Raw genomic sequence first — 12,820 nt, 5'->3', positions numbered from 1 at the left:
AGAAAGGCCCACCCCTGAGGAAGTGACGACAGGCGTGCCCTTGACAGGCGGGGTAGGGCTGTGCATCCCTCCGCTCGCGCTGCCGGGAGGTAGGTGCCCGGGGGTGGCTCGAGGTAGTGTCACGGCAGAGACCGCCTCAGGTGCGCTCCTGCGCAGGATGGTGGAGAGCGGGTGGAGGTCCCGGACGGGGAGACCTGGTCCTCCGGAAAGGGAGTTCCCTGGCGGCGTCCGATTTTCCCAGTTTCCTCCACACAGTCCCTCCTTTCGGGTTCCCTCCACGCCGTTCCTTCTGTCTTGGTTCCCGGTGCACTCCTGCACCTGTGTTTCCTAGTTCCTCCTCCGGATAGTTGGGCTTCTTGTCAGTCCTTCGACCTTGCCTTTTTCCCTTAATTTTCCATTCAAATGCTTTTTTAAAAGAGCAAGCAATGGATAAAGAACTTTACGGTCGGCGTGAGTTCCGACGTGGACTGTCATTTAACGGTTGAGTTGTTTGGGGTATGTCAAGTAACCCACCCGGGTTGGATTCCGTATCTGGAAAACGGGCAGGACCAAGTGGCAGCTGCCTCAGAGTTGATCCGGGAGGACCAGTGGTGCACTTGACCTCAGCAGGTGCTCTGCAAATGAAGTTCCCCCCTCTCGTCCTTCTGATTCCACCTAAATCTTGATTTCTTTTTGGTTGTCAACTTCGTTTTCCTGTTCTGGTTTGCTTTCTATCTTTCGATTTTCATTCCTCACTTCTACCCCAGAAATCTTAAATATTTGCTTGCATTTCTGCATCCACTTCTGTATTTTTCTAACCCCCCACCCCCGAGTATTCCCAGATCCCTTTATCTTCTTAGTGTGTGGACTTCCTGTTGTGTGCCCCCAGATCATCCTGCCTTTTTCCCTTACAGATGGCTCAGCGACTTCTCCTGAGGAGGTTCCTGGCCTCTGTCATCTCCAGGAAGCTCCCCCAGGGTCGGTGGGCACCCCTCACCTCCAAGGCCTTGCAGACCCCCAAATGCTGTTCTGGTGGCCTGACAGTAACACCCAGCCCAGCCCGGACAATATATACCACCAGAGTCTGTTGGACAACCTTTAATGTCCAGGATGGACCTGACTTTCAAGACCGAGTTGTTAACAGTGAGACACCAGTGGTTGTGGATTTTCATGCACAGTGAGTACAAGGGGGGTCAGTGCAACCAGGGTCTTACCCGTTCAAGTATTTATTGAGTGCTTGCTATGTCCCAGGTCCATGTTCAAGGCTTCTTACACTTAGACTCATTGTAAATACTGGTACACAGTCCTTGCTGTTACAGAGCGTCCAATCTGGTAGGAGACAGTGGTAAACAGTGCTGGGAAAGACTTAAATTCTGTATCCACTGCCTGAAAAGCTCATCTTCAGCTGGGACCAGAGTCAGAAAAACATATGAACATAGCATCACCTGGCTTTCAGTGTATACCAGTGCTTGGCCCTACAGATAAGTTGACTTCACTTTGATATCTCACCACTAAAACTGTGGGTAGGACAGACAAAAGTTATCAGTGCCACCATAGCAGTGCCCAGGCATGTAGGAGGAGTGTGTTTTAGAGAGATATAAATGCCTGTGGCCTGATTTTTAGCCTGGCTTTCATTTCCACATCATTGGGACCTGGCTAGATCCTAGCTTAAAAAAAAAGTTAGACCTCTCAGAATCCTGGGAGGCGGTCCAGCACAGTGGTATACACATGTAATTCCAGTATCCTGGGAGACTGAGGCAGGAGGCTCACAGATTCAAAGCCAACCTCAGCAATTTAGCAAGGCCCTAAGCAACTTAGCAAGACTCTATCTCAAATTAAAAAAAAAAGGCTGGGGATGTGGCTCAGTCATATAGTGCCCCGGGTTCAGTCCCTGGTATCAAAATAGAAAAATGAATCCTGAGACGAACGGATGCTCTCTGAATCAGAAGTTGGGAGGTTTAGGCCAGGCACAGTGGCACACACCTGTAATCCCAGCAGCTTTGGAGACTGAGGCAGGAGGATCATGAGTTCAAAGCAAGCCTGAGCAACGCTAAGCAACTCAGTGAAACCCTGTCTCTAAATAAAATATAACATAGGGCCTGGAATGTGGCTCAGTGGTCAAGTGCCCCTGAGTTCAATCCCCAGTACCAAAAAAAATTAATAATTAAAGATGTGAGGTTTTTCTGGGCATGTCTGGTTTTCTCTGGTTCTTGTTCTGATTCACCATGTCTCCTTGGGCAACCACGTGCTGTCCTTGTACTCCTTTTCTTGTAATCGGAGATAAGGTCTTGCAGACTGGGTCTTTTCAGTGTTGCAGCTTCATTGATTAGAATCTCTGAATGGAAGGGTTTTAAAGGCTAAGAATAAATTAGTTGTTGTCAGTGGGGGCATGTGGAGTTATTCTTACCTCCTGGTCTAGTGAGAGGGTTTCTGAAGTGATCAATGATAATCTTTTCTTCAACAAGGAAGAGGGGTGCAAATGTATGTAATCAGTGCCAGGCACTGTCCTTGGTCCACGTACACAGAGATGATAGCACAGCATTTGTCCTGAAAGAGCTTCTTCACGCCCTTCCTAACCCCCACCAAGAGGGGATCACCTGTACGCTGTGATCAGGGTAGTAATGGCAGTTGACTTGGGGATGCTCAGAGACCAGAGGTCACTTGGGAATGAAAGGAAACACTTTGGAAACAACCTCGGGTTATAATCCTGGCTGTGCTTCTCACTGGCTCTGTCATCTGCACAGCCTTCACTGTCATGGGCCTCAGTTTCTTTGGACACTGGTTTATCTTAGGGACTAAGCTGAGAAGGTGCTGGCACAGCCGTGCAGTTACTGGTTCCTTCCCTTAGTTTTAAGCCTGTAGGCTCCAGGTGGGCCAAGGGGAGGTTCTAGGGAGCCCAAGAATGGAGTGGTAACATTCTTGTGACTGAAGGGTGTGTCCTTTCTTTTTCCTTTTTTAAAATATGGACCACTTTGTGAATTTCCTTTCTTGCCTTCCAAGGTGGTGTGGCCCCTGCAAGATCTTAGGGCCACGGTTAGAGAAGATGGTGGCCAAGCAGCACGGGAAGGTGGTGATGGCCAAGGTGGACATTGATGACCACACGGACCTCGCCATTGAGTATGAGGTAGGGGTTGGTGGGGTTGCCACTGGGCAGCCAGTGTGGGGATCCATCTGTCCTTCCGTGTTCGCAGGCTACAGTCCTCGTGCACCCTGCTGTGTGCCGAGCAGGGTGATTCTGGCAGATAAGAGGATCCTGGTTCCCAGAAGCTCTTGGTCTGTTGGGAGAGACTGAATAAAGCACGCCAGTGTCGCCCGAGAGGAGGAGGAGGGACTCTGTCCTGGGGAGGGCAGGCAGGGAACTCTCCACATCAGACCCTCTGAGCTGAGAAGGAAGGGCATGGGGAACAGTGAGCAGGAAGACGCGGAGTCGGAGCTGCTCGCTGACACAGTGTTTATGGGGAGTGCCTCGGGCACCGGGCTCCCCTGCTTGGTGCCGTGGAAGTGGTCATGAGCCCACTCGTGGACATGGTTGTGAGCCCACTTAGGCTCCTGCCTTCCGCGTGTTAAATCAGGAGTCTTTGACCCGTTCTCTGAAGAACCAGCGGGAGGCGTTTGAGGCTTTGCAGGGCAGTGGTCTCTACGGCAGCCACAGTCAGTAGTCATGGTGGTCAGGGGAAGGAGTGTGACCGCGTCCCCAGAGACTGTTTACACAGCCAGGCAGCAGTGGCCTGTGGGCAGAGCTCACTGGCCTGTTCTAGGTATAGGTGCAGTGTCATGTTAGTGCTTAGAAAGTTTCTGATTTTGAGGCATTTCAGATCTGGGATTTTTGGATTAGGGGCACTCAGCCAGTAAAGTCTGTGTAAATATTCTAATACCCCCCAAAAATCTGAAATCTGAAACATTTCAGTTCCTAAGGATAAGGGATACTCAGTCTGTTTTGAGGGCTGTGGAGAGAAGTAAATCAGGAAGAGGGGATGGAAGTGCCGAGCAAGGGGAGAGGGGGTTTCCTGTTTAAAAGGGCAGGCTGGGGAAGGCCTGGCTGGGAAGCCGAGACTGAGCAGAGACCCAGTGGGCCCAGGAGTGAAGGGGAAAGCCTCTAAAGAGCCACCAGGCGGAGAAGACATCAAACACAAAGGCCCTGAGTTGCTCACAGGCCACGGGGAGAACCCAGGGAGGTAGGGCATCCTCTGAGCCTTGGAGACCTCTGTGGCTAGAGAAGGGGCGAGGTTCTCTGAGGCTGAGTGGCCGCGGTGAAGGGTCAAGCAAGGAGCAGGAGGACAGGCAATTGACAAACCAAATTGAGGGGGTGGTCTTTGGACAGCCTGCTGATGATGGCCTGTTACAGAGGCAAGGTGGCACCTGGCAACCTCAGGGCCAACTCTGGCTCACAGACACATTTGGTCTGGCTCCTAAAGTGTTCTAAAGAAATAGGAAGCCGGTGACTGATATTTAAAATTCAGAGGTGTTCACATGAATATCCCCATTCCTGGTTTTCTTGAAAGACATGATCTGGCCAGAAGGAGCCTCCCCGCCCTCCCTCCTCTGAGGAACAGGTGGCTGGACGAGGGGCCTCTTCCCAGAGTCCAGAAACCCAGGCTCAGCTCCCATAGGACCAGCCAAAGCAGAGGTGCTCGTCCTCCACCACGCCCTGTGGGAGGACACACGTGGGGGTGGGGCAGGGTGAGAACCGGGACACTGTCCCTGGCTGGGCAGGAATAGGGGCAGCCACCCAAAGGAGTTGAGGCTGGCCCTGCCAGAAGCCTCATGGCAGCCACAGCTGGCTACTTGCAAGGCTGACCTTGGGACCTGGCAACAGCGCTGCGTACGAGGTCTAGGGGAGGGAGGAGAGGCTGTTTTTTCAAAGGCTCTCCCTGATTGCTAAACCAAATGGGACCTTTGTCTGACCCTTTGAACACCCTGGCTTTTCCTTACTTGTCCACCCTGTCCCTGGGGCCTCCTGCAGGGCTGTGGGCAGGACCAAGACGTCCAGGCTTCCTCCTGGTGCACTGGACACCACAGCTCCAGCCTCAGCAGGCTCTTCAGTAGACCCCTGAGGGCCAGCCGTGTGCCAGGGGCAGTGGGAACTGGTACCTAGGCGAGGGAGAGCCCCCTTCTGCCAGCAGTGGGCCCCCAGGTGGTGAGAATGGCCAGGACAAACCAGGTCAAACCTGGAAGATGAGAGGTTCCTCTGGTGGGGCCAGGTCTCCCTTTTCCTCTGCCTGCTGTCCAAGTGCTGGGTTGGAAACACAGAAAGACCTCAGGGCAGCCGGGCCCACGTCACCCGCTGTTCTGCCAAGCCCTGGACTTGCATAAGGCTTAGGAAACGCCAGCAGAATTCCCCTACCCCTCCCACCCTTCCTTCCCTCACACCTGTTCTAGGAGCACACAGGGAACAGGTTCCTGCTAAGAGCTCCGCAGTACTCCTGGCACAGCTTCCTCCAGGGCCTCAAGCCCTTTTCCAAATGTTGGATGAGTTTGTTAGGAAGACTGCTGTAAGGGACACTGGGCGCTGGGAGTGTGGCTCTGTGAAGAGCACTGCCCAGAGTGCGCGAGGCCCTGGCTTCAAGCCCTGGTTCAGGGGGGAATAGATCTGTGTGATCATACGTGTGTGATCATGCGTGTGCCTGTGGGGGTGGGTGGTTTTCTTAGGACAGTTGTAGGTTCACAGCAAGAGTGACAGATTTCCCTGCCCCTGCCAGCCTTCTCCACTTTCGGCGTCCCCCACCAGAGTGCTGGACCTGCCCTCACACCCCAAGTCCAGGGTGCTCAGTAGGGCTTACTCTTGGTGTGGTCATTCTGTAAATTTGGACAGATGTCTGATAATGTGTACCCACTTCATGGTATCACACAGATCATTTTCTTTCTTTTTTTTTTAAATATTTATTTTTTAGCTGTATTTGGACACACTATTTTATTTATTTATTTTTATGTGGTGCTGAGGATCAAATCCAGGGCCTAGCACATTCTAGGCGAGCGCATTTTACCACTGAGCCACAACCCCATATCAGCACAGATCATTTTCAAAAATCTGCTGCACTTGTTCGTCCCTCGTGCCCCCGCCCCCCCCACACACTGGCTGCCATGGATCTTACCGTCTCCGCGGTGTTGCCTTTTCTAGGATGTAATATAGTTGGATTTGCCTTTTCAACAACACTTTTTTCTAAGAAAAAGCGTCTCTTATCTCAAAAAGCTTTTATAAAACATTTGGCATTTCTTTTCTTTTTGTTTCAATATGTATTTATTTTTTAGTTGTAGTCAGACACAATGCCTTTATCGTATCTATTCATATGTGGTGCTGAGGATCGAACCCAGGGCCCCGCACATGCTAGGCGGGCACGCTACCGCTGAGCCACCACCCAGCCCATTGGCATTTCTTATTTGAAGCATGAAATCTGTGAACGCTTCTTCCTGTGGTCTTCATCCTGCAGGGACGCAGTATTTGTCCTGGTTCTTTGCTGTTTGGTGGCAGTAGAGCAGATTTGATGTTATGGACAGCAGAGTCAAGCAGAGCCCGTTTCAAATGCCAGCTCTTTCCCTTCACTTGCTGTGTCATCTCAGAGCAGTCACTCTGCCTTCCAGCCTCAGTCTTCTCGTCCCTGAATGACCCTACTAGGGCTGAGGGTGTAGCTCAGCCGTAAGATACTTGCCTGTGTGTATGGGGCCGTGGGTTCAGTCCTCAGCACTACAGAACAAAACAAAACATACACATACACATCTGTATATATATAAATAATGACCCTACCTAGAGGCAGTAATTTATAAAGCAGCCATGTACGTGCCCAGCATCCCTGCATATGACAGTGAGATTTTCTTTTGTGTTAGTTCTGCTGTTAGCGGAGGAGGAGGCCACCAGCATCCAAGGACACCTAGCACTATGCCAGTCCTTTGGTATACCCTTAGTGAAGTTGGTCACCAAATGGATGAGGTGGGTGAATTGGGGGAAGATCTGGGGGACTTTGAGCCCCAGTGGCCTTGCGGGTGGGCCAGGGATCTGTGGAGAGGGACCACACACATGCACCTTCCCACTCTGAGTTCTTCAAAGAGAGGAGGCTCCAGGTAGCTTCACAGCCCGAGGACCACAGCTCAGCCGGGCTCATCTCTCTCCAGCCCCCTTGGCCCTGCCACAGTAGAGAAGCAGGTTGGGTCCTGGCTCCATCCCTCCCGTTCCTGTCAGTATTCCAGAGGGAGCAACAAGCCCGTCCCCATCCACTGCTGGCATGTTCCCTGGGAGCAGCAAAGCTGTGACCTCCTGTGACAGCCCAGGGACCCCGTGGTGTCCTGGAAGCCAGCTTCCTGTGAGCCCCAGTGTGTGTGAATGTTTAAGCTCCAACTTCAGAGCCTCCCCTTGGTCAACAGGGACTAGACCTTAGGTGATATGAAAGTGCACACCCAGTGCCAGTGTGGGTCTTGCACACCTGAAGGCACACACCTGCAAGGCCATGAAGGGACCTTTCCAGGACAGCCGGGTGCACTCTCCAGCCACCTCTGTGGGCTTAAGTTCTACCCTTTTTGTTTTGTTTTGTTTTTTCAGTCCTGTGGGTGGAACCCTAGAACCCAGGGCCTACATGTGCAAGGCAGGTGCTCTGCCACTGAGCACATCCCCAGCCAAAGGCCGTATCTTAAACAGTGGCATAAAGGATGTATTTTCCTTAAAGAGATGGCACAGGATGGTGTCCACCAAGTGTGAAGATGAAAGCCTTGTTGGAGCCCTGTGCCACAGTTGGCTGCCTGCCTGAGGCACCCCAGGTCCTCTGCTGGCCACCAGGGGGCGCATAGCGCCTGTGGTATGTCTGGAGTGTGCTGACCTGGACCTGGCGAGGGTGAGCCATGCGCTCAGTTTTCTGCCCTTAATGCTGTCACCCGTGCCAGAATATGCACAGACAGAGGCAGCGGGGAGCCGAGAACAGGTACACTCACGTCAGCTCAGTGCCTGTGGTGGCACATGCTCTTTGAGAAGTGTCGGCTGCCACCCACCTCAGTCACAGGGACAGTGTCATCTTACCTGCTGTTTGTCCCCAAAGTGCTCTTTGGAGTGAATGTGGGGGCCTTTTTGTAGGCATGTGAGGTGAGGATGGGGGGCTGAGGATGGGCAGGTCTGGCCTGCATATCCGCAGCCCACGGGGCACGGGTTTTGCACACTGAATCCTGGGTCTGACCTCCCGAATGACTTGGGCCAGGGCAGCGCTCAGGCCATGGGGACACCTGGTAGGTTTGTGTGGATAGCTCCTGTTACTCTGCAGCTACTGGTGTGTAAGGGAAGTCTGTATTTGTCTTGTTCTGTTTATAGTTTTCTCAAATGCCTGTGAGTGCCAGGCAGGGCGCCCAGGCAGCAGGGCGAGGGTGCCAGTGCGGGTTGGCTTCACTGCAGTCCTGTACCCTACTCCACCCCGAGGGAGCCACAGCTAGTGCTCCCCTCCCTTCCCAGTGAAGAGGTGTCAGGTCGGACATGGGTGTCCCCCCGCCACCACCCATGCCGTCCAGTCGGAGCTGTGGGTTTCCAAACCCTGTTACTCTTCTCAGCAGCGGACTGTGGTAGCTCTCGTGGGGCCCTGAGCAGGGCTCCTCTGACACGCCTTCTGTAGCCGCTGGTTGAGTGCCCACTGTGCCAGGTGCCGTACCAGTGCCCACCCATCACCAGGTTAGCACTGAGGCTTGACTGGCAGCATTTCATGCAGCCTTCCTGTGCTCTGCAGGAGGTGTGGCAGTGTCCCCTTGCTCCAGAAAGCCCTTAGCCTTGGGGTAATCAGGGGACAGCCAGGGTCTTCCACTGGGGTCAGGGGAACTGAGCCAGTCAGCCCAGAGCCAGGACCCCAACCACTAGTTTTCTATGTGAATCCCAGCCCTTTCCCAAACCCTCAAGGTGGGCTCTGTCATCCCCGGGAGACGGAGGAGGACTGAGAGGCCCAGACAGGCACATGGCCTAGCTAGAAGCCCCAGCTCCTCCCCAGCCCGGCCCAGCCCGGCCTGCAGCTGCACGGGCTATTTTCATCTCCTGCCATTCCAGCCAAGCCACTGGGCCAGGGAGTCAGTGGCGCGGCCGGGGAGGAATGGAACTGCCCGGAGGCTGCAATGGAAGCAGCTGCTCCAGTGGCGGGCCTCCAGCCCTGCAGCCTCCTGTACCAGGGAAGGCCACTGTCCTTTGGACAGATACTGCCCCATTAAGCCCCCAGCCCCCCGCCACCAAAGGCTTGGGAATGTCTGCTGAGAGGTGTTCACCTCCAAGTGACTTGGATTCCCTTGTCACCTCCATCCAGGTGTCAGCTGTGCCTACTGTGCTGGCCATCAAGAATGGGGATGTGGTGGACAAGTTTGTAGGCATCAAAGATGAGGACCAGCTGGAGGCCTTCCTCAAGAAGCTGATCGGCTGACGAGCAGGGAAGCGTCCTGAGCACCCTTGCCCGCCTGGACGCCCGACCTGGGGGGAGCCCAGGAGAGCACAGCCCTCCCCTCCCCGCCCCCCTGTGTCCACCCCGTGGGCCCCTGCTTTGGAAACCAGCCTCCAGACACGGAGTCACCAATGCTGCCCACCTGCCCACTGCCAGGGTGACCGTCAGAGGAGTGGTGACCGTCAGGGGAGGGGACATCGTGTTCCCATCCACTCCTTCTCTCTGCTCCTTCTAGGGCCAGTTGCTGTTCTCCCGAGATGCTAGAGAACGCCCGGGGCCAGCCTGCAGAGGACTGTCCAGGTGGCAGCTGGTCCCCATCGCCTTGGTCCCTCTGATCTGCACTCCCCCATCTCATCTGCCTCCTGCATTTTTCTTTCCTGCCGCTGTTTTGTAAAAGAAAAAGGAGAAAACAAGGAGCCGAGCAGTGGGAGTGATAGATGATTCTCTCATTTCTTGTAGGTCTGTAATAAAGAACTTTATGTGGTCCCTTCTACCTCCTGCTGGGAAGAACAGACCCTGGGCCCCACACTGAACCCTGCAACCACCCTGTCCCTGCCTCCCAGAGAGCCGCCCTTCTCCCATCCTTCCCTCCCAGGCACCAGGGCACTGGCTGCAGGAGCCCTGGAGGTCCTTGACCAGAAGGCTCCGGGTGCACCCGCCCTCACTGTCCACAGCCCCTGGCTCTCAGCAGAAGGCTTCACTGTGAACAAATCAGACCAATAAAACCAGGGTTTGCACCGAAGGCAGCTTCCGTTCTGTCTGGGCTGTGAGCACTTGGGATCCAGTCTCAACCTCTGTCCCTGTTTGCTCCTCTGACTCTCCACTACCCTGTGCTCTGACCAGTCCCTCCAAATACTGGTACTCTCTGTCCTGGAGACATCTTTACACTCCTGCCTTTCCAAAGGCCCAAGGTGTTGCCTCTGTGACCCAGACTAGGACTGGGTTCATGGGCTGCAGACCAGGATTTCCATCCAGACATAGATGCCTCTGAAACGTGAACTCTGGGAACTCAGCGAGACCTCCCACACCTGCTAGCTCCTGGCTGCTCATACAGATGCTCAACCTTGAGAGGCTCAGCCTCCCTCCCGTGTGTTCTCACAGGAAATCAACCCCTGGACCAGACTTCACTCCCGGTCCGGCTCCCCCTGGCCATAGCAGCTACCTGGGCTCTGCCTCCCTACTAGAGCCAGCCTCCACCTGGTCCCATTGCCTGGAAGAGGTCTTCAGTGATAGGTGGCAGGAGTGTCCTGACACCCTGCCCCTGGCCCAGGATGAGTGTCCACTGGTTGTGCATTCTTGGTGGCATAGCTGTTTTCACTAGAACCTCGGAGAATGCCAGATGTGGTGGCGTACCTGCAGGCCTAGCGGTTCTGGGGGCTGCAGTAGCGGGATTGCCATAGTACCCCAAGATCCTGCTACCGCAGCAGTGGCCTGCTTCCCTGGCCTAGGTAACAGCAAGACCCTCTCTGAACAAAGCACTCCCAAGAGACAGGACCACCCAGGGGTGCCTCAGGAAGGCCACAGCGGAGCAGGAGAGGGGCCGGCTGATGAGGGATGGTGGCTTTAAAGTCCTCAGGTTCAAGACCCATCAAAGCACAGGCCTGTTCCCTCAAAGCTGCCCCACCCAGAGAACATGAGGGTCTTGTTCCCACATTCCACAGGATACCTGCTAAGAGGCTACAGAGCATGTTCCAGGTCATAAGACCTGTGAGTGGCTGGCTGGCTGGCCCCCAGGCCAGGGCACTGCCCTCCTTAGTTCTCTGTAATAAAGTACAAGATCTCGACCTCCTGGTGAGCCCACAGGGCGGGCAGTGTCTGCTCATTTCACACAAAAGGCCAGAGCGGGCAGGGGTTGAGCAAGAGGACATTCATGGGTGAGGGGTGGGGCCAGAGCGCGGCCCAGCCCTTCCACTGCACTGTTCCTTAAAAGGTGCCTTTGGCTGAGCACTTGCTACACACATTACCTCATTCAATTCCACTCTTGTGAGGCAAGTATTATTTTGTGGAGAAACCTTCAGAGAAATTGACTTGCCCAAGGTCACATCTAAAATGTGACCTTGCCTAATAGGAACCCAGGTGGGAGTCTGGCCTCTCCCCCTAGGTGGGTGTGAAGAGCTGTCAGAGGCTTGGAGCCAAAGGCAGGGCCTCTGCCACCCCAGCCATCCCTCAGAAGGTGCTTGGCCAAGCGAACTGAGCCTGCGGCCATGGCTGGGCATTCCAAGTTGGCAGTCTCTGCCCGGGAGGCTGTTGGCCATGAGTCACTGGCTGTGAGCATAGAATCCTCAGGGTGATCCTGTCTCACTAATTCCAAAGCTCTGACCTCACCAGGGATGTCGCTGGCACTGCATAGGCAGCCCCCAGTGGCCCTCCGTGTCTCAGCTTTAGGGCCGTGGAACAGGTGGGCAGTACAGCCACAGGCTGGAGCAGAGAGAGCCTTTAGCCACCAGGTTGAGGAGCTTGGGGAGGGGACAAGGGCTCAGGCTCCTCTCAGCCTCGAGACTCCCCAGTGTGGCTTCCTACTTTAATTCTGGTGCCCAGCGTATTCAGCTGGTCTGGAGGAGGCTTGAGCTCCTTCACCTGCTCTAGGCTTCTGCCACCACCTCTGCCCTGCCAGGCAGGACAGACACCTCCTGGCTCACAGAGGGACAGCCATGGAGTGGCCAAGATACGTTCCACGATCTGAGCACCTCTTGGAAGCATTAGAATGTACGGTGGGCACTGACACGGTCCTAAAACGTGCTGAACACTGGAGAGAATCTGACTGCAAGGAATGTGTGTGTGTGTGTGTGTGTGTGTGTGTGTGTGTGTGGTGCTGGGGATTGGTCCCAGGGCCTTGTGCATGCCAGGCAGGCACTCTGCCAACTGAGCTTTGTCCCCAGCCCCCTGCAAGGAATTTAAGCTTTACGGACCCCAGAGCAAGAAGGGGCAGCAGGTAGATCCCGAGCTGTTCTCTGGGCAGTGTGAAGGGACCCGAGGGGCTATCCAGCCTCCCCTGAAGGCACAGGGAAGGGGGACCTGCCAATTCAGCACCTTCCTATAGGGCTGGAATCTGAACCCAAGGGCCCTGACTTCGGCCACAGCAAAACGACAATAAGACACCACCCTCTCTCCCCTCCGCAGGAGAGGCGAGCCTGGGGGACACTGTCTCTGTGCAGGGTAGACTCTGGGTCCAGGACCTGTCAGGTGGAGAGGATGTTGGTGCTGTGACCCTGCCCTTCCCAGCACTCCCTGCCCCGGCAAAGGGTCTGGGTCTAGGCCAGCTCGACCCCCACCCTGGCCACCTGGGAAAGCTCTTCCAGAAAGTGAAGGCAGTCCTGGCCGGCTGCGGAAGTCCCCCAGTGCGCCCTGGGCTGGGAGGGCCTCAAAACAATGCTGGGCCACGTCCTGAGCGGGCAGGATGCCGTTGGCAAGCAAGGCTTCCAGGCGTGTTCCTCCCCACTGCCTGGAACACCAGC

At 54.9% G+C, this 12,820-nt stretch overlaps 1 protein-coding gene across 3 annotated transcripts; it reads left to right on the top strand.

Moving 5' to 3' along the window:
* Txn2 (thioredoxin 2) lies at positions 1 to 10,107 on the top strand. 3 transcript variants are annotated; one of them, XM_076853272.2, is made up of 4 exons: positions 1 to 89; positions 894 to 1,156; positions 2,980 to 3,103; positions 9,234 to 10,107. In XM_076853272.2, the coding sequence occupies exons 2-4, from the start codon at positions 894 to 896 to the stop codon at positions 9,345 to 9,347; spliced, it is 501 nt and encodes a 166-aa protein (XP_076709387.1). In that variant the 5' UTR covers positions 1 to 89; the 3' UTR covers positions 9,348 to 10,107. The 3 variants fall into 3 exon arrangements, with proteins under 3 accessions (XP_076709387.1, XP_076709389.1, XP_076709388.1); XM_076853274.2 differs by having other exon boundaries at positions 86 to 140; XM_076853273.2 differs by lacking the exon at positions 1 to 89 and adding an exon at positions 300 to 609.
* Positions 10,108 to 12,820: the final 2,713 nt, after the last annotated feature.

Source organism: Callospermophilus lateralis, chromosome 4 (assembly GCF_048772815.1).
Source record: "Callospermophilus lateralis isolate mCalLat2 chromosome 4, mCalLat2.hap1, whole genome shotgun sequence".
NCBI classification, from domain to species: Eukaryota; Metazoa; Chordata; class Mammalia; order Rodentia; family Sciuridae; genus Callospermophilus; species Callospermophilus lateralis.
The sequence above is the reverse complement of the archived record's forward strand: the minus strand, read 5'-3'. Positions and strand labels throughout refer to the sequence as shown.

Excerpts from the sequence above, each read along its gene's own strand:
- Txn2 (XM_076853272.2), top strand. The coding sequence starts at position 894 with ATGGCTCAGCGACTTCTCCTGAGGAGGTTCCTGGCCTCTGTCATCTCC. Across the intron at positions 1,157-2,979 it reads GTTGTGGATTTTCATGCACA|GTGGTGTGGCCCCTGCAAGA; the intron begins GTGAGTACAAGG and ends TTGCCTTCCAAG. Across the intron at positions 3,104-9,233 it reads ACCTCGCCATTGAGTATGAG|GTGTCAGCTGTGCCTACTGT; the intron begins GTAGGGGTTGGT and ends ACCTCCATCCAG.